The sequence below is a fragment of the Syngnathus leptorhynchus genome, chromosome 1 (assembly GCF_054491065.1).
Source record: "Syngnathus leptorhynchus isolate UIUO chromosome 1, UIUO_Slep, whole genome shotgun sequence".
Lineage (NCBI taxonomy): Eukaryota > Metazoa > Chordata > Actinopteri > Syngnathiformes > Syngnathidae > Syngnathus > Syngnathus leptorhynchus.
The window spans coordinates 21,020,507-21,041,069 of NC_141195.1; the positions used below are offsets into that span (position 1 = coordinate 21,020,507).

Sequence of the window (20,563 nt, forward strand, 5' to 3'; positions counted from 1 at the left end):
TTTTCAGTCGTAAACCATGTTTCAGTAACAGTAATTATATTAAATGGTTGTTTGAATGTGTTTAGATAATCCCTAATGCTATTGAAATTTGTATATAGACTTCGGCTATTGAAATGGGTTGTAGAGAGTTTATCCTGCTGTGCTGTTAGTTCAAGTTGTTCATGTTCCTGTATCCACTATACTACTTGTCCAGTGTTGCTTGATGTAGGTTGAGTACTGTCCCTGAGCATTATGTTTGCGCTTTGTGCTGCTACCATTCAGTTCCAAGTCCAATCTAGTTTATTTTCTATTGAGGATACTTATTCAAGCTTTTCCAGTTCCTCAATACTCCTCACCATCAGTACCTTGACCTCTTCTGATGATTCATTGAGCTTCATGTATATCTTCCCATTTCTGGTCCATGAACTCTATTTTTTTTCATTCTTCTCAGGTAACGTGCGTTTCTTTGCGATGTCTGCGTTGGTCTTTCTCAGATTTTCATTTATGTAGATATCTGTGCTTTTGCGCATCTTGCCCTGTTTTAGGAGTGCTTGTCACTACTATTTCTTCTGGGTAGCAGATGATAGGCTTCAACCTGGTTGGAGTCCATAGTAATTATTTTTGTCTACAGAAGTGCAGCCACCTGTTGCTCGGCTGAGCTTGCATCTAGCACAAACAAAAGAAAAACAAGTTCATAAAAAAGGGAACCATTGAGTACGGGTATTGATTTCCATGTGCCGAGGATTGGAACAAAACTGGTTCAAAGGTTACAGGTACCCATCTCTACAAAAAATCACCCTTCATTATCAATCCTCTAACATTATTCACACCAGAGGTGCCAAAAATGTACGATGTCACTGCTTACCCGATTCCGCAGGAGAGTTGTGATATCTGAGGTATAAAAATTGTAGACAGCTTCACTACCGTTAGAGCCAAAAATAATAAGTTTGTTAAGTTGGCCAGATCCTCTGCCACCACCGACAAAGTGTCATGAAATCACGATTTGTGGCATGGACGGAACAGGTAGGAGCCTTGTCTGCCTTTCCGATAACTTTGACAGTTATGGCACTTCATGATTTGACATAAAGATGTCTGCATCAATCCATTTAGGAATTACTAAAATACCTTCCTTGTGTCCTGAAAGATTTCCCAGAAACTGTCATCTGTGCCACGTTTGTGGTAAACCATCTTTCCATCAACCCATACTCACTCCCCCTCCAACTCAGCATCGGAACACAAAGCCGCTTTTGATTGAATAGCGGGATGGCTATAAGGTGCAGCTCCTCTTCCTCCCACCTTGGTCTCCCACTCGACTTGGCACGGCTCCAGCTCATAATTCCTGAGAGTCGTTTGGCTTGCAGCTATTCCTTCAAGGCCCTGTTTATCTCCTTGTCCGATAAATTGTGAGCAGGTATGGGATGACCGCTTGTCTTCGTGGCAGTGATCAGAATGCAGGTTCTGTTCCCTGCCCCCATGTGCACATTTACCAACTGCAAATCAGCATTGGATCTACTTTGTCTGAGGCAAAGTCCATCTGAAATGTCAATGATGTGTTCCATCTGCACCATACAACTCACATTAAACAACCCCAATTGTAAAAACATTACTCCCAGATACCAAGCTGGCCTTTATTGATGTATTCCAATGAGCTGTTATCCTCCTCAACATGTTCATTGTAGGTTATACCTCATTATCATTTACATACTAAGCAGCACAGTGCCTATGTGGATGCATGTATGAGAGAGATACAGACTGAGGTGAACGTGTGCTTACGACCAGTGGTGCTTTGTTGTGCTTGTTCCTCCCAAGAGCACTGCGTATTTGTGCAGATATGGGTTGTCATGTTGTAGGATAGCAGGCGGGTGGCCTGGTAACAAAGCGGAGAGACTAGGGATGAAAACTCCCTCCTAAGGGCTCACAAGCAACACTTGACACTTAATTCAATGATGTTAACATTTAGCGAGCACAATAGATGCAGTGCAAAAAAAGGCATAGCCTGTACAAGCTGGCAGAAAATTGCACATCTGTCTATTAAAAGCAACATGGAAAATGCTGCCAGCGTTTCCTTCCAAATCTCACCAGTAATTCCCCCATGAGCCCTGGCATTAGCACGTTACAGCCATCCACCCTCAAACACCAACTCCCATCAACTACCACCTCACTGAGACTCACAGCCAGCAGGCCTATCATGCTTCGTTGGTATAGCTTTGAATAGTATTTATGCTTTAATTCCAGTAGCACATAACCAAGCTTTTGCTCATTTTAATTGTTGTAAATGACGATGACCTTAGCACCTACTTGGGAGATTAGAAATTGTTGCTCAAACATGTCTTGTTGTGTTTGTCTGGACATGATCACAAGAGGGAAACAACTGTAATAATAACAGAAAATTTGCCATTTCTGAACGTGAGGGCTGAAAAGTATTGAAGTATAAAAATGATTGAAGCATGTGGAATGATTTGGAGTGATAGGGACTGATATTTAATGACATGGAATTGCCAATGACCTGGTGTGTGTAAAAGCCCTCAGACGTCACACAATTACCACTTTGACACACACACGTGGAATAACTCGATAACTTTAATGGCAACGTTATGACAATGGCAATGGTCGCTTTGCCATAATCAACCCCCGTTTTAAAACTGGCATGATTTCGACTTGCATATTGGATAATAAAATGCTCAAAAAGACAATTCAATGGAATGTCAATTTTACAATTCTCCTCTGACCTAATTGTTGCATAAGTAGACGAGGTATTTCAATATGTAACAATTAAGCACTGGCAGCAAATGACATTTTCAACTTTTCACATCTACCCTGTCTGATAATCTTTTCAAAGAAGTTGAAAAGAGTTATCCAAAGCCCCAGCCTGAGTGATTATGAGCCATGAGAAAAAATGACTCACTTATTATCAATTGGCAATCACGCTTGCTCATTACCAGTTAATATTTGGGACTAATCCCGTGTCATAATTGGGGACAAATCTTTTGTTTTCTTCAGGCGACACACAGCCAACGTGTGCTGTTTTACTCAATTTAATGTACTGCGCGCACACACACAGATAATTGGAATCACAAGCTTTACAAACTTGTTTGCTTGTGATAAAATATATACAATGATTGGGAAAACCATCACATCTGCCTCATGAAATCCTCATTAGGTAGATATAGGAGTAGTAGTTAGTAAAGATTTATACTATATGGAATTCAATGTGTTCCATGTGCTAAACAGTATTTTCTCCTCCGTTTAGTTCATGGTGGTGCTCTGCAATCATATTTTGCTACCACAAACAAAAAATCACAGTTTTAATTACTAAATGAATGGCAAGGGTGTTCAAGTGCTCAGCAATTCTGTTAACATTTTTCTGTATTATCTCCAAACTCTGTGTGTATGTGAAGTGCCTCTGCGTGGCTTTATATTGTTACCTGCATGTAATGTGGTGAAAAAGCCAGGCCGATCATCTTTAGAATTTTGATGATGAAGTGGAGGCCAAAAAGAGGTGACTGCAAAGCCCACAGCCAGACAGTCTGGCTAGTGCACTCTCAGACTGGCGGGAGGGGGGGATCAGTGAAGAAACTGCACTGGATTACAGAGATGCTTGCCGTGATAATGTCAAACTTCAAATTAAACAGTTGCAGCGGGTTTTGTGTCGCCAACTTTTGACTGAAGCAAGGATGAACTGCACAGCAGTGCAAAATTTCTTATGAAACCTGATAATAACATGTCAGACTTATTCAAGGCCGCTGCACGCAGACCGACACCGTTAACGCGACGGAATTTCGACCATTGAGGAAAATTATAGATGGCAACTTTCACCCAAGGATTAAGCACCACACACCATTATGCATGCTACAATTAAAAAACTGTCACCAGATATTTACGTATACTCGACATATTCATATATCGTGGCTGTCCGGCGGAAACCTCTTATCTCCAAACATGGTCATTATATTTTTTACAAATTGATACTAACGATTTGTCTTCACTTTGCCTGTAATTTTTATGCAATGTAATTAATTTAAAGTGGTGAAAATACCATGAAAACAAATGCCACTCTTGAATGTCACTATTGTTTGAGACCTGTTACAATGTGGCATAATTAGTTCATTTTTCTCATTTTGCGAAGCTCTGTTGTGCCTAAGTCGGACAGGGCTCGTGAGAACGAGTACAAGGAAGTGAAGAAGAAAAAAAGTTGCAAAGAGAGGCTCAAGCTGATGCACCAGCCCGGCCGGGAGTCCGCTCAGGGTGTACTGATGCCCAATGAGATTCTCATTTGGAGAATCCAACTGTGCAAGACTATAAGCAACAGAATCATTACATAGTTGACAACTGTTGGATGGATCACCCAGAATAATGGCGCTTTTTCCGCTCGTTTGGTCAACATCCTGTGTGTGTCACAGCTGCTCGTAATCTTTACAAATGCCATCTCCTGTTCTGCCATTGTGCTTGTTATTCGCTTATTTATCTCTCTGTCATGGATTATTCAACAATGATAGAATATTTTCTTCCAGACAGCTCACTCTTAACAAAACGAACCATCGGAAATCAGTTTTATGACTGCCATATGTGAAAATGATGAACAGCGTCTGTCTCTGCTGGTATCTAGTAATTAACAGAAACTGTGGCAGACGATAATGAGATATGCTGCCTCAGTATGACTACAAGAGATTGACCATGCAAAAGGCGATAGAAAATGTGATTGAAGAGGTGCAAGCTTTCATAAACAACACAGTGAAATTCTCTTCAGAGTATCAATTAAAATGGGACATCTGCCACAGCCGCCGCTGACAAGCGAGGTCTCCTCGCCATGGCAATTAGATGCTCTAACCCTTCCATGTGTCAGGGATGGTCCTCCTCGGCCACTCGGGGCCATGTGATGCTTTCAGAAATTTCTCTGTGATAGCGTGAAGCTCTGTTCTCTCAGTGATATTTGTCTAATGAAATTAAATGAGATTAACTATAAACACCTTGATGCTCTGCACATTTCAGCATTGATCTAGCTTTAATATGCAGTCGAACCATATATCGTCAAAATTCCAGATTTTTGAGTCACCCGTACTGAAGGTGCCATAGTAGCTCCCACAATTACTGTGCTGTTCTCTGTGCAGTTTTTCTGCCTTTAATTGCTTCCTGCCTTGTCAAAAACACGAGGCGAGGAGCTGCATGTGACCTCATTACCGTTGAGCTTCTCAAAAAAGGAAATCTCACTTCTGAAGTGTTATTCCTGTTCACTCAATGCCCCCTTTTTTTTCAGGGCCATCTTTCTACTTTGCTTCTGGTTTGATTGTTTAGATCTGATGGATGAACTTCAGTCCTGTGTACCAAAGCCTAAAAAATGCTATTGTTATTCTTAGTGATTCATTTTATGTTGCACACGTGATTAGTTTGTCCTATGATTCTATCTTTGCCACATACAGTAGAGCACATGTTGTACGAGCTGTGTAGGCACCCTGTGGAGTGACATGCTGTCAAGTCACATTCAGGAATCTTGTTCTATTACTTTATTTAACTTGTTCTTTTTGTGGATTCTTTACTTACTAGCCCTTTAGAGCCCCCCAGTGGAGTTTTCAAGAAATAGCAACTTGTCCAAATAGGAATGGAAAAGTCCCAGACTCAGTTTTAAATGTATAGCCCTTGTATTCGTGTCCGGAGACGTGGAAAAAAAAATCCTTTGGTTACTCTCCAAACTTGTTTTTCAATTGTGTTTCAATTTAAGAGGCAGAGTTGTTAAAATAAAGTCTTTATCGTCTCCCAAGTAGCAAGTAGCCAATTATACACAGAATTATCAACAATGTCACAGCCGCCTGAGTCTTCACCACAGGGTCAAGGAGAAAAAAATTGCTCACAAAGACTTGCTGAATCATCTTTTTTATACTGCTGGATGTTTGCCAAGCAGTGCTTCTCTGAGCATCCATGCACCAGCTTCTTTATGGAATTCCTGATCTCTTATTTATGTATTTGTTTGCTCTCAAACATCAGACCAGTATGTGATACAGCATATGAACATGCCTTGTGGACATATTTTGCTTATTATCCATTTCCACTCATAGAACATCTTAAGTATTCTGCATTAGAGCTCTGTGGCAGTGGCACAATATGTGTTTTCGTTTATCTCGGGGGTATTTGGTTGCGTTGAGGTCGTGCCATCTCATCCAAGCTGTACATAGGGTTATGTGCTTTGTGCACTGAGGCACAGTTATACTAAAAATGTATTTCTTTCAGTGCAACTGCTGTTAATATTTGAACAGAAAACTGGAATAGGCTTATTTATAATTGAATTTCATATCAATAATGTATGATACAATATGTTTTGAATAACTACCTGACATACGTAGGTAATTCACACTTAGTGCCCAATTCAACAGGATGAATCAAGAACACTTGGCTTCTCAATTGGAAAACTGCAAAATGAAACCGTGCACATTCAGGGGGATCGCAATAGACGGAAAACAAACCACAGCCAGCCTTCTTTAGGGAAACAACCCATGTGGAAACAGCACCAACAGAATCAAAAATACTGCCTGTGCCTCAACAAAATAAGAAAACAAAAATAAATTACAGAATCTTGTGATTCAGCTCAACATCTTTTTTGGTTGGTTGATTGCCTTCAATTTAAAAATGGTTATCAAACGCACTACTTTGTGTTTTCTTCACGATGAAGGTGGACAATTCAGTAGAGCATTTCTGAGTACTGATCTGAATGATTCAATCAGTCCAAATTCAAAAAGACCATTGAAAAGTTAAGCTCCTTCACATTTCCCTGTGATTGGTGCATTGTTGTTTAAGCCACAAGAGTATGGAAAAAGCAAAAAGGTAGATGTACCAGAAGACTGATACAGATGGCGGTGGGAATAGATGATTGCGTTACATCAAATCCCCTGTCACCTGAGGTAAGTGGAAAATGAACTAAAAAAAGAGGGTTCACAACAAGCCTGGACCAGTCTCAGCAAAAGGTGAGTTTGAGTCTGCTTTTGTTTGCCCCTATTGACAAAACGAGATGATGTTTTCACTGGAGGGGAACCTGATAATAGGATGGTCATCAAAAGCAGAATGGGAGTTAATCCTACTGTGTCAAATTGGAACTGAACAGGATTAATCGTGCAGTGCTGCATGTGTCACAGTGACTGTTCCGTCTGGAATGTGAAAGATGATTACAGATTGAAGCAATCAACATACCTCCTGTCCCCTGTCGTCCCACAGGAAGTCCAGTCAACCTGACATGCAGAGCGTTCTTTGGGTACAGTGGTGATGTCAGCCCACTCATTTACTGGATGAAGGCGGAAAAGTTTATTGAAGATCTGGATGAGGAACGGGTACGAGAGAGTGACATCAAGTAAGTCCTTTCGTGGAAGGTGTTCATTAATTAAGGTTGTAAAATGGTAAGTGTAGCTTTCTCTGCTACGTGAGAGGGGTAACTGCATCGACACAAAGTAGGACTCAGTGAGGGCAGAGAAAACAGGCGAGGGGACATCATGCAAGGAACCGCAATAATAGACACTCATTCTGACATTCTGTTAGTGAGAACAGCTTAATTGGAGATGTTTTCATGGATGACTCCCTTTAGGTAAAATTGTGAAGAAAACATTGTAGTCGATGTGAAGTAGGAAACCACTATTGTGTACAAATGTTGCCTAATGAAAAGGTTAACTGTGAGCAGTATGACACGGCTGGGTGGAGGAGTTAGGGTCCTAGTCGGTGACCTGGCATTTGCAGACGACTGTGAGCATGCACTGCCTGGCTCGAAGCACAACTCTCTTGTTATGAAAGACACTAGGACCAATTAGAGCCTACAGAATTCAAGGTGGCAGCATGATAGAGGTGAGCAACTCGCCAGGAAACAAGCCAGGAAACATGAAAATATGACCCCAGAGCAGGGATGTGCATACTTATTTCATTTTGAGATAAGAGTAATAGATGGGCCAGGTCATTTGGAGATAAAAGTTCAATGTTTATGAAAAATACGGTTAAAAATATAAAAGATCACATTTTTTGAAAAGGTTTGTTCATTAAAATACTGATAATACTGGCACTCTGGTTTCCTCACACATCCCAATTGCTGCTGTTTTTTTTTTTTTTTTTTTTTTTTTTTTTTTTTTTACAATTAATAGATTGGGGGAAAAAAAACATAACTATATTTTCTCAGAAAATAGAGGGAAATGGGGCTCTTTATATTCCCCTCGTAATATCATCCATCCATCCATCCATTTTCGGTTCTGCTTTTACTCATGAGGGTAGCTGGGGTGATGGAGCCTATCTAAGCTGACTTCGGGCAGTAGGTAGGCGGGGAGACCATGAACTGGTTGCCAGCCAATCGCTAACATTAAATAACAGGTGTAAACAGCTAGTGCAGAGTTTTGAAACAGTACAGAAATATTTGTCACCGTAAAATATTTCATTTCTCTCCAGCCTGATAGAAAACTCTAGTCTAAGACTTCTTATTCTCAGGTCACGATTTATTGATTTGAGGATGTGCACACATACCACATTTTCTCAAAAAATATATTTTTGGGGATGAGGAAAATCCATATCTTATTAAAGACTCAATCCTCTGTTTATGACTTTCTGACCTCCCCCGACAGTGTGGAGTTATTGTTTTTTCAAAGGTCTTTGTGGTATTTTAGGATTGCTACTGAGCAGCAATATTGCAAGTACAGTTTGAGGGAAAAAGGCATGCAAGTACACTACAACAGTTCATTTTCAGTTGTACATAGGCTCGTTCTGCAGTTTGTATGGTTACATATTATCAGTGGAGAAAAAAAGATACACTTTCTCTAAATGTAGTAGAAAGCCTTTTTGATTTCACCATCGCAACTGTTGTGTTGCACTTTGATCCTTCGATCATGCACACCCAGAACTGTTGTTGATACATCTGCCATTCTTTATTTCAAACACAAAACAGCTGAATATTTGCATTCATTTGTCACAGCAGAGATTAACGTGTCTGCGTTTGCTATGCCCAATGGGGAGAATAGCGAATCAAACATCAAGCTGATTTTCAAAGGCCTTCATTTATCTAACCTTACATTTGGCACTGCTCTGCTCCAGGACGGTACGTGAGCACTTGGGGGAGCAAGAGGTCTCCATTTCACTTACCATCGATTCCCTGGAGGAGAGCGACTTGGGAAACTACACTTGCATCGTAGAAAATGGCAACGGTCGGCGACAGGCAAACATCCAGATCGTCAAGAAAGGTAGAGCTTCTTTTTGTTCCGGCGAATCCAGACCATGGATTCAAGACCTTTGATTTAAAGTTGTTGCTTCTCTGAAGCTTTCGGGATGGTGAATAGTAATGATGGGCAAATGAAGCTTCAAGATGATTCATGAAGCCATTGTTGTGTTTACGTAGACTTCTAGATGACACTTTCTGTTCACCAAAGAGTTGAATGAGTTGCCATTTCTCACTTCAAACCAACATTGCCATCTAGAGGAGCCAAAGACTGGTTCATGAAGCTTCATTTTCCCATCACTAGAATACCATAAATGTAACAAGAACAATGCATTATGACTGGTTGCTTCAGTATTATTGATTGCCTGGTTATCAAATTCTCCTGATGAAGAAGTAAAGCAGAGGAGTAAGTACTTTTGATGAAAGTCGAGGAAGCGTTAGGACAGACTCCCAAAACATCCCCTGTATATTTCATAGATAATACAAAGATGACACATTGATTTTCAATATCACTGTTGAACAATATTTCATGTCAACAAACCACAGGATTTCCAGCAGTAGGCTGAGCAAGTCTAAACTTGACTTTGTATTGGGTCTAAGAAAAAAAGTTTTGTTTTGTTTTGTTTTTTCTCAGGGAGAAAAGATAGTGAGTCTTGAACCTTGTAGTGTCCTTATTGTATTCAAAAGTAGAATAAGAGTCTTTTCATCGTTGAGGAAAGAACGTTCCCTTTTCCACACCTCATCTCTCTCAAGATTCAGTGGTCCCAGAGTTTGCATTCAGGTCCGAGAAGTGAATTTGTCCAGGAGGCTTCACAGGCGACAATGAGGAAAAGTACAGGTGGTGTTAGCAGATTTTGAAAGATGTTGCCAAGACAAATGGACACACCAATTCTGTGCCTGCAGCTGCATTGGGGATGGAGGGAGAGCAACTCGATAGGATCTGAGCAGCCTGGAGCATCATTCCCTTTCCACAAACACTCACGCGCACACACACTCACACATTGAAACACACGCAGGACTGATCTTCAATGGCGTGTTAGTCAGAGCTGTTGTTTACCAGCATCGCTGGGTTTGTGATGTGTCGTGGGCCATGAGTCATTCAGATACCGGAGATCAGACTTGTTTTTACTCGAGGCTAAGCCCAAGTGCCACCCATTGATCTTGTAGGCCCGAGAAGAGATCTAGAATCTAGGGTAATTGTTCACTGAACCTGCGTACTTTTGTTCAGCATGACAGTGTCACATGGTAACATGGCTGGAGTGCGACTCATTTTCAGCCCAGAAGTTTCAAAGCTCACAATCTTTTAATGACATATAGTTTTAGTCTTATTATCAAGGGTGTGTCTAAAAAAAAAAAATCTAAATTTGCATTTTGCTAGCTAACAGCCCATCAAAATGAGCAACATTTTACATGCCGCAATTGATGACACAATATATATTTAAACCATATGTGAAAAGCACAATGACGCTAATCCCTTCACAATTTATTCGCTACTTTTAACTTGGGTTTGTTCCTGTTTGTATTTTGAATACATGTTGTGCATTTTTATTTCATGAAACCATGACCGTGAATGGTCTCCATCATAAAAACTCTGGATTAGCCACTCCGGGTCATATAACAGATCCGAAATGGATTTGTCTTTCTGCATTTGCCCTCTCAGCTGAGATCATGTACACAGTGGAACTGGCCGGCGGCCTGGGAGCCATCCTGATGCTGCTCATCTGCCTGGTGACACTGTACAAGTGTTACAGGATTGAGCTCATGCTTTTCTACAGGAACCACTTCGGCAGTGAGGATTTAGATGGAGGTAGGAGGATTTTTTTTTTTTTTTCATAAGGCAACTCCCACACAGCACATGCGTTTGTGTCCTCATTGCATCCAAACTATTTCTCAGCGCAAACTTTGTTGTTCTCCAGAGCGTCCGTCAGCTTCAGCGCATTATCTTCAATGCCAACATCAATTTGATCAAGCACAGCTCTGCTGTGTTTTTGCCCTTTGCTCCCTGCACATGATACATTTTTCAGCTCTGACATTTTTCACTTGTGGAAGAAACTGAGCAGCAATAGCAGGCAAGGGTTTAGAAAAGGTGTGAAAAGCCGAGAAGTGACCCTTTGTGCACAACCACGCTGTCATAATGATGTTTGTCAATTGCACTTGCAAACAATTAGCCTAACTGATTACAGCCTGAATGTTCACTTTGACTTGCTCCAGTTTCATAGACTTGTATAATCAATGTAAAAAAAAAAAAAAGACAGCACATATTACGCCTTCGCCTCAGCTGGCGCTTCGCGCTACAAGTTCAGCAGTTCAATCTGTAACCGCAGGCTCTGAGTGCGCTTGCATATGCAGCACCCCCACACGCCTGAACTTATCCATCTCTAATACAGTGAGCGCCAACACTGCTGCACTGTGTCCTATATAGTTCCTCAGCAGCGTCAACTCCTGAAGATGCACAATTGTTATGTAGCAGATACTTGAGACTGACATATACACTATTCCTATTTAAATTTGTATTTGTAAATCTAACTTTTTCTTAAATGTCCGAATGAAATGCATGTCAGGCAGTTGGCGGTTGGATTTTCATTGGTTTGCCTCCACCCCAGTAAGTAGCAATGGAAGAAGACTGAAGAGTCAAATGCACCGGTTTAGGAATGCCATGTTTAAAATTCAATCTTTCGGCCCAAATTCATTCAAGGATTGCGTCACTTTTGCAGAGCACTCATGTAAAAATGGAGCAAGCAGATAGCGTCTCATCCAGAAAGCATGCACCAATGTTGAAATGCGTGACAAACAACCATGTCAGGCAGAATGCGTCTCGGTGCGCTGATAGAATTTGCGTCTATTGAAATGAGCTCACTGGTGTTGAAATTGCTCACCTCTATGCAAATGAGCCTCATTAATAAACGTCCAACACAACGCCTTCAAAAAGCTGGTGTAAAATTGCTGCTAGTCAGTGGAAGCCTCTTAGCGAGGGTACGTGTTACCAGAGCATTACCCGCTATCAAGAACTAAAGTTACACAACACAGTGAAACTGTGACAGAATTAGAATCAGCTTTTTCCCCACACGAAGATTATTAAATCCTGTTCAGTCCAAACACCGTCCCACCATAACAAGTGTGCTCGAGTCTGGCTATCAGCAGCTTATTTGTTTATATTTCAATATATTGTCGGCGCAAAAGTATAAGAGTCAAGATTTGGAATGATTTTTTTAAGTTCAAGTTCAAGTGTGTGTGCTTGTTTTCAAAGGGTGTTTGTTTGTGTTTATGGGGCTTGTATTTTTCAGTGATGTAGGGAGAGATGTTTGACAAAAGTCCCTGACCGATTTCTATGTGCGTATGCGCCCACAGATAACAAAGATTACGACGCCTACCTGTCCTACACAAAAGTAGACCCCGACCAGTGGAGTCAGGAAACACGCGAGGAAGAGCGCTTTGCCCTGGAGATCCTGCCTGACGTGCTGGAGAAGCATTATGGGTATAAACTCTTCATTCCAGACAGGGACTTGATCCCCACAGGAAGTAAGCTCTCCCTCTGTCACGTTGCGTCACGTGTTGTGTGGCATGCTGATGTCTGCACACTGGTGTCGTGGCGTGCTCTTTTGATGCTGTGCTGTATCAAAAGTTGTCCCAGTAAAGTGTTCTGTCAGACATGAGCTCAAATGGGTTGAGACCATGGAGGGCTCCTGGATTCAAAGGGATTCAAACATACATTTAGTTTTTCATTTGAAAAGTCTCCCAAAAAGTAGCTATATAGGAGATACGTATATAATGGTGTTTTGTTATTTTTCCTCCTGATTTCAGAGCGACATTTTTACCAAGGGATTTGCTTGAACTCTAAATTGTATGACTGCCAAGACGACAGTTTATTAAAAGATTCTTCAGCAAATTTTAGCCAAGCAGGAAGCCGCGAAGCAACTGATCCCGTCCATGGTCCCTAGCCACATCTTACTTACAGCATGCTATGCAGTACACAAGCTCTTGGTGCATGCTGTGAAATTTCCCTCCGGAAGACCATCATCAGTCCATGATGACCTCACCTGCCACCACCTCCATTTCCAGCTCATTTCTGATGACCTCATAATGTCGACCGACTACTTGGATGGCATCATCATTACACTTGCATCCTTCTGTTGTTGCACGCGCAGCACCATCACTAATTTTGATAGTTCCAAGCCCAGAAATTCTGACTGAATATGTCCTCGGTATGAAGTGGCCCTAATATGGGAACAATGGCATATAAATGCAAGGAGTTTGTTTACTCTGAGTTATGCAGCGTTGGATTCATACTCATTACAAAAATACCATTTCAGTATTACCGCGGCTATTGGGGAATTTTACCCATTTGCTGATATTTTTCCAGAACCTATCCACTAATACCTAGTCATAGAAAATATGCCTCTGTGCTGTCTTAATATGAAACCGTTTTTCTTTTTTATTAGACATGGCTTTGGCGACCTCTTGTGGCTTCTTAGGGCTAAGTGATGAGACTGAAGCGATTCATCTCATTTTTATATATAAATATGGAGCTAAGTTTAGGAGAGGAAATTTTGAGAGAGAGGTTGCTGCATCTATCTGCTCTCTGGGTTCATTTTATGGTTTGTTTGTTTTTCGAAAAATATGATCTGTCATTTGTTATACTAGCTAATGTAAGATGACTTTAAATTGACATTAAATCATTTGGGGAAAATACTCTATGGTATATTTTAGGTTTAAATGGCTAGTATAGGCAATTTTATTTCTTACAGGCAACGCAGTTTGTCACGGTTTACTACTATTTACGGCAGAGCTCCATTTTTCTTCAGTTTCAATTAGATCCTCTTCACTTTTCAAACTCGCCATGTTGACGATACTCCTCGTGCTTCATCCTCAAAATTGCTGTAATTACCGGAATTACTTGAGATAAGTAACGTGTACACCAGATTATTTTTGGTATGCCAGTGTACTTGACACTCCTCTGCTTTTCTATGCTACGCATCCCATATTAAATCGTAATGGCAGAGCTTAACGCCATACCATCGGTTGCGGGCAGAAAACGTCCCTACATTCACAAAGTTGCTTGTGTTGACTGCAAATCTATTCATTGCCCTTTCAATGTTGAATATTTATGTTTAGGTTTCACCAGTGATCATTTCCAGGATGACACCAGACTACTTAGAGGTACTTTTTTTCTCTTGGGGCTCAACACAGGAAGATCAAGTATGTTGGACATGCACAATAAAAACTAATCCAACTTTTTTTCACTGACTGTTTTGGTGCAATCAACTTGGTCCCCTGAGTCTGTTTTGAGAGAACTAACTTGCTTTACTCCATTTTGTTCCATTGCACTTCAATTTCTCTCTAAGGAAGCCAATTCAACAACGTATAATGATGACTCGGTTCTGACTGGCTTTAAGCAAATAATGGTTTGCATGAGTTGGCAACAAAGGCAAATTTTGCTTCATATTATGTTTATTAGTACTATTTCACTCACATGCTTCCAACAAATGATCTAAAATCGTACGATCCTGTAACATATAGGAGATGAGAGTGATCTCAGGTGTTTGTCCGTCTGTTTATTTATTTATTTATTTATTTATTGTTTGTTTGTTTGTTTGTTTGTTTGTTTGTTTGTTTGTTTGTTTGTTTGTTTATTTAAATTTTATTGGAAGGGCAAATGTTAGTAGTTTGGATTTAAAATCGGTCTTTTGTGATACCAATTATCGATTTTTTCTGACTTACCCATGAAATCAGAATCTAGCAAGTTGATAGTAAGAAACACTGTCGACCATGGATCTGTAAAGGCCTAAAAAAAAACATGGTGCACTTGTTGATATGTTCAAAGTGCGGTTGAAGATTGGACGGACTGACAACTACTGAGCTAACAGCTGAAATTAGCCTGCAAAAATAGGAATGCCAATTTATTATCAAACTGACTCAATCTCACAGTCTCAGGAACATAAAACACCCAGTTTCGCAAGTTGCTCACTTTGAATTATATTCTGTACAGCTCACAATATGTTTTTATTGCGGGACACTCCGTCATTATGACTTCTCTCAGAGGACTGTTATGACAGTGATACCAAATAAATGTTTAATAGTTTGCATTAATACATATACACAACAAAGAGATGGATTACCAGAGATGGATTACCAGTTTTATAATATTTTCTTTAATTATTGTTTAATTTTCTGTAAAAAGGGTTGAAAAGTTCTTACGAAATCTCAACATTATTATTCATTACACATGCAAATTAAAAATTATGGTACAGATTTTAGCAAGAATCATGAGAGGTGACATGATTTGATCTTGCGGGCCATGTAGAATGACATGGTGGGCCCGATCTGGCCCCTGGGCCTTGAGTTTGACACCCATGGCCTTAAGGGTTGCTCTCGACACACTTGCAGACAACGGTCACACAAAATGTCTTTGTATTTCACCTCCCTCAAAACAAAGCTTGTCTTCCTCTAATACCTTCCAAGAAGAAAACAATGGATGTTGTCATTTTACTGTGCCATATTTATTTTATCTGTTAAGCTCATTAAATTCTGTGTAACTGTCACACTGCCGACATGTCACTTAATGGCTGATGCAGCTGTACTGGATCACATCTTACCTACACACAACCAACATAAAAATGCAAATTATGCAGGGGCTTATTGTTCCAAGATGAACCAGACTTTACATGCATTATGTTTTTAGAGAGAGGTGTCCCTATTGGCTATCTCGTCTTAGTGTTTATTGTCAGGCAAGCAATTGAGCCCCTCAGCCCTGTGCTTGTTTTGGATGTGTAATTCTGTGTAACAATCCCTTCAAACTGGATGTGAACAAAAGGTTTTTAATCCACGTCCCCAAAAGCTAATTTTAAACTCTTTAAAATGAAAGCAGCTCAGGTAGTTAGCGTGCCAGCAAAAAAAAAATGAATCATGCAAATAGTATTTCCAAAGCAGCTCTGTCTGACAGAAAGTGATCGTGTGTGTTTTTTGTGTATGTGATTGTAGCTTACATCGAGGATGTTGCCCGCTGTGTGGACCAGAGCAAGCGCCTCATCATCGTTTTGACACCCAGCTATGTGGTGCGGAGGGGGTGGAGCATCTTTGAGCTGGAGACTCGTCTGCGCAATATGCTGGTGACAGGCGAGATCAAGGTCATTCTCATCGAGTGTGCTGAGCTGCGTGGCATCATGAATTACCAGGAAGTAGAGGCCCTCAAACACACTATTAAAACATTGACAGTCATCAAATGGCGCGGCTCGCCCAGCAACAAGCTAGACTCCAAGTTCTGGAAGCAGCTGATCTTCGAGATGCCCTTCAAACGCACTGAGCCTCTGAGTATCTCACGCGAGCAAGTGCTGGATGTGAGCGAGCAAGGTCCCTTTGGCGAGCTCCAGGCGGTATCGGCGATGTCCATGGCGGCTGCCACCTCCACTGCCATGGCAACGGCGCACCCGGACTTGCGCTCCAACTTTCACAACTCGTATCACACCCAGATGAGACAGAAACATTACTACCGCAGTTATGACTATGAGCTGCCACCAGGGGGGACTCTTCCACACCTGTCGTCTGGCCGAAACCAGCAGCATACATACTGCAACATCCCCATGACACTCCTGAATGGACAGCGACCGCAGTCCAAGTCGCCGCGGCAACAGAGTTTAGAGGAAGGACACGGAAACAACGCCTTGCTGCCGCTTCTGCCCCGAGAGACCAGTATATCAAGCGTCATTTGGTGACACATAACCATCCCTCATTGCAACATGCGACATACTAATCCAGGAGACAGGGTTGGATTGGTTTTTGCAATCGTGTCATTTGTTCTTTCCATTTTCAAAATCAAAATACAAAAAAAAAAAAACGGTGTCACTGATTTTTTTGTTCAGTTTTTTTCTTTTCAAACATTAAGTAAAATATCTTTTATTTATACAGGTCTTAATCACAAACATGTCTCAAAGGGCTTCACATGGCCACATTTGACAATTATTCTCGACATCCCCTGATCTTAACTCCAAGGAGGGCAAGGAAAAACTCATGAAACCTTAACTGGGGAAAAATGACAAAACCTTGAGAAGGGACCGCAGATGGGAGGATTCCCCTTCCAGGACAACCAGACTGCAATGGATGCAGAGTTGGCAGCATTCAACACATAATATAAAACAATCAAACAAACAAAAAAGTAGACAAAAATATGCCAGATTTCAATTTTACCATCATGATTCTCAATAAATTGCAGTAATGTACGTATTAGGCCTTATGGCTCTATTTTCATCTATTTGCCCTCTTTGATGATGCAATGTTAATGGGTGAACAAACAAGCCATATTTGCCGTTTGCTGAAAAATGACTATTGGTTTTGGCCCAACAGCAGCAATATGAAAATAATCAGGCACTCTTTTTGCTTTTGATTTCCTGTTACCAACTGGAAGGGGAAAGAACAAATGATGCACGGATTGTTTTGTCACATTGAACAACAATTTAGAAAAAAAAAAGGAGCAAGTTTTTTTGCGCTATGCCTGTAAAAACCATCATGTTACTTAAGCCAACACCGGTTAATATGGCTGGGAAAATGCTGAAATACAGGGTCATGTACATAGTGTTTGTATTTCTTTGTAGCATTTCTTTTTTAATGATATTCTGTGTCACCGTTTGGGACTTTTTGTGTTTGTTTGTTTTCTGAAGCTTGTGAAATGCATCACACATCGATAATGGGGGGGGGGGGGGGGGGGGTGATTAACGGTGGTGGGATGGAGCTCCGGGAGCAAAGTCTCAGCTGCTCCAACCACTGTAAAGGACACAAACTCAGGAGTCACCAATCCCAATAATGGATGGCAGTGGTACCTGAGAAATACGGTGCTATAGCCTAACATTGCTGTTTTCTTTGAGATAACAACAGACTTATTTACCCTAACAAATGATTCTATCACAGAAAAGTTTAATTGTGTATTATTTTATGAAAAGAGTCTATTTTTGTAATTGTGCGACAGAAGGACTTTAAGAGTAGAGCAGAGTTTTGTAATGCAGTGGGTAGAGCTCGCCCCCTCTGATGGGTTATTCACTGTCTTTTATTAAAAAAAAAAAAAATTAAAAAAAAGCTTATTACTGTTCAAAAGTCTTGGGCCACATCATGTGTTGTTTTAGCAGCCGATGTCCCTCAAAAGAGGGCATATTTCTGCCAGTGCCAAACAAACGTCATTCATTTATAATTGCTGGAGGCAATCAGGACACTATTGATTCAAACATTGAAAATAGAATGTTGTATCTGCACTTCTGTCCAGATTCTCACCATAATTTGCCATTTTTTTCCTGGCCCCATGTATTACCCATCAGAAAAGTGTTTTGATAAAGGCCATTAGAACAGCAAAGCTAGTGAAGGCCCAAGACATTTGCACAATATGTACATTTCCATCATTAAAAAGGCCAGTTGTGACACTGTGGCAGCATCTCAAGGCAACAATTCCACTGGAGATGGAGAGATGGAGGAAAGGAGAAGCCACATCATTACGCAAAACATTTGCTTCATGCGGTTCCTCCAGTCGGACCAGGGCTAAGCCATCATTTCCCCCCGTATGACTGCTCTGCTGCCTGGGCACCATTCCATTTGGCCAGCAGGACAGATGTCACTTATTACAGTAGTGCAAACATTAGGGCTTTGGCCTCCAAACTCAGGATGATGTTGTGTGTTCTCTGTAGATGTTTTCTGTGTGAAAAGTGGGAATGCACTTGTGTTCTGACTGCAACTTTTCTTTCTTATTACCCTTGGCAACATGAGCGTAAATGAAACTAGGAGACTCGAGCACAGGAGGTGTCGCCATAATGAATAAATACACCTACAGGATGTGGTGATGGAACAAAATGTTGAGTTTGTTCCGCTTTTGCAGATATAAAATATATTTAGGAAAGACTTTCTATATAAGATTTAGGAATGAATCTGTGGAAATCAATTGATGGGTTGAGATCTAAGCACTAGGCAACAGACAAAGCGGAATACAAGGGGCCTTACGCAAACTGTTTCCACAAAATTGAAGGTGTAGAATGATCAAAAATGTTATGGTAATATTAATTATTAAGAATGAAAAAAAAATCCATGGGACATAGAGCTAAGGATGTAAAAAAATAAATAAAACTCAAGTACTTTTTTTTTTTACTTTGCCTGTTTATTTCAAGGCACCTTGAAGTTAAAGTCATGAGATTCGAGAGGATTCATTCTGGAGTATGTTTATTTTTTTAAACGCAAATATTAAGCGCTGAAACAGACGAAAGTATATGATATTAAAAAGAAATGACCACATCAAATGTTTCTTTCACTCCCATGGCTTGTTACTGGTTTGTCGACTAAACGAAAGGCTCACTAACTTATTAGACCAGTAAGGTGCAAACTTAAGCACTCTTGACTTGTGTTTGACTTGACTGTTTTTTGTTAAACTACGATTTGAGCGTTCCCGAAAGAACCCATGTCTGACTTTTTAGGAGGAAAATGTTTAAAGCCAGATTTAACGGCGTGTGCGTGTGTGTGTGTGTGTGTGTGTGTGTGTGTGTGTGTGTGTGTGTGTGTGTGTGTGTGTGTGTGCCTCCACATTGTAAAAATACAAAGATTAAGTTTTCGATGAAGACAATCGAGCCATAATATTCCCCCAAGGGCATCACAACGCAGTAGTTGTTCAGGAGGCGCTTTAAAGTCCCATTGCACCAATATACGTATGTTTTAAGTGGACTCCCATTTTTATATTACGGTGAATATTTGTGGTGACGATGGCTGTGATGAGGATGATGATGATGAGTAAAAAATATATAGCACAGAATTAATTGCAGGCACTTTCACTACAATAGAGAGATAATGGTCTCCTGTTACTGGATTATTTTCTATCATGTATCTGTAATGTACATGAAGAGAGATAATGCTATTAATAAAATACATTTGAAGTCACAGTCTGAGTCATGTGCGTGTGTGAAAGAACCCTGGATCATTCATGAAAAAAAAAAAGTGAGGGTGAGTGCTTGGATTACATTTGTGGATACTCAGCAGTCACAGTTAATTCAGATCGATGTAGCACCGACATCAATCCTACATTGTAGGGTGAACCTTCAAAATTATGATTATGGTCATTTTTTACCCCAAGTATGGAAACGTGCAATAACTTAAAAACTACAACAATTACATACTAACCCAAATAGTCTCATGTCAAAGACAACCTATTTAAACCCTTTATTGTTGGGATAGTGATTTTTCTATATATACTTGGATTTTTCTTTTATCATAACCATTATGAATTAAGGGCATGTATTTTCATCATAAATTGCATTTTTGTCATACATTTGGTTTGGACGTGAGTGGTAGAAAGTGGCTCCACAATAACTGATGAAAAATTAGGAGCCTCCTCCAGCAATTAAGTTGCCCATCCCTGCACTATAGCGTATTCAGAAGCTACGCTGTCGCCCTCTCCTGGCC

General features: G+C 40.5%; 1 protein-coding gene across 2 annotated transcripts in view; it reads left to right on the top strand.

Moving 5' to 3' along the window:
* Positions 1-17,817, top strand: part of LOC147062645 (interleukin-1 receptor accessory protein-like 1) — an 87,346-nt gene extending 69,529 nt beyond the window's left edge. The window contains exons 7-12 of one of the 2 annotated variants that reach the window (XM_085922932.1): positions 7,180-7,312; positions 9,025-9,170; positions 10,806-10,952; positions 12,494-12,664; positions 14,258-14,302; positions 16,124-17,817. In XM_085922932.1, coding sequence (XP_085779058.1) covers positions 7,180-7,312; positions 9,025-9,170; positions 10,806-10,952; positions 12,494-12,664; positions 14,258-14,302; positions 16,124-16,854 — 1,373 coding nt within the window. In that variant the 3' untranslated portion in view covers positions 16,855-17,817. The remainder of the gene's footprint in view (positions 1-7,179; positions 7,313-9,024; positions 9,171-10,805; positions 10,953-12,493; positions 12,665-14,257; positions 14,303-16,123) is intronic. The other variant, XM_085922922.1, reaches the window with a different exon arrangement.
* Positions 17,818-20,563: the final 2,746 nt, after the last annotated feature.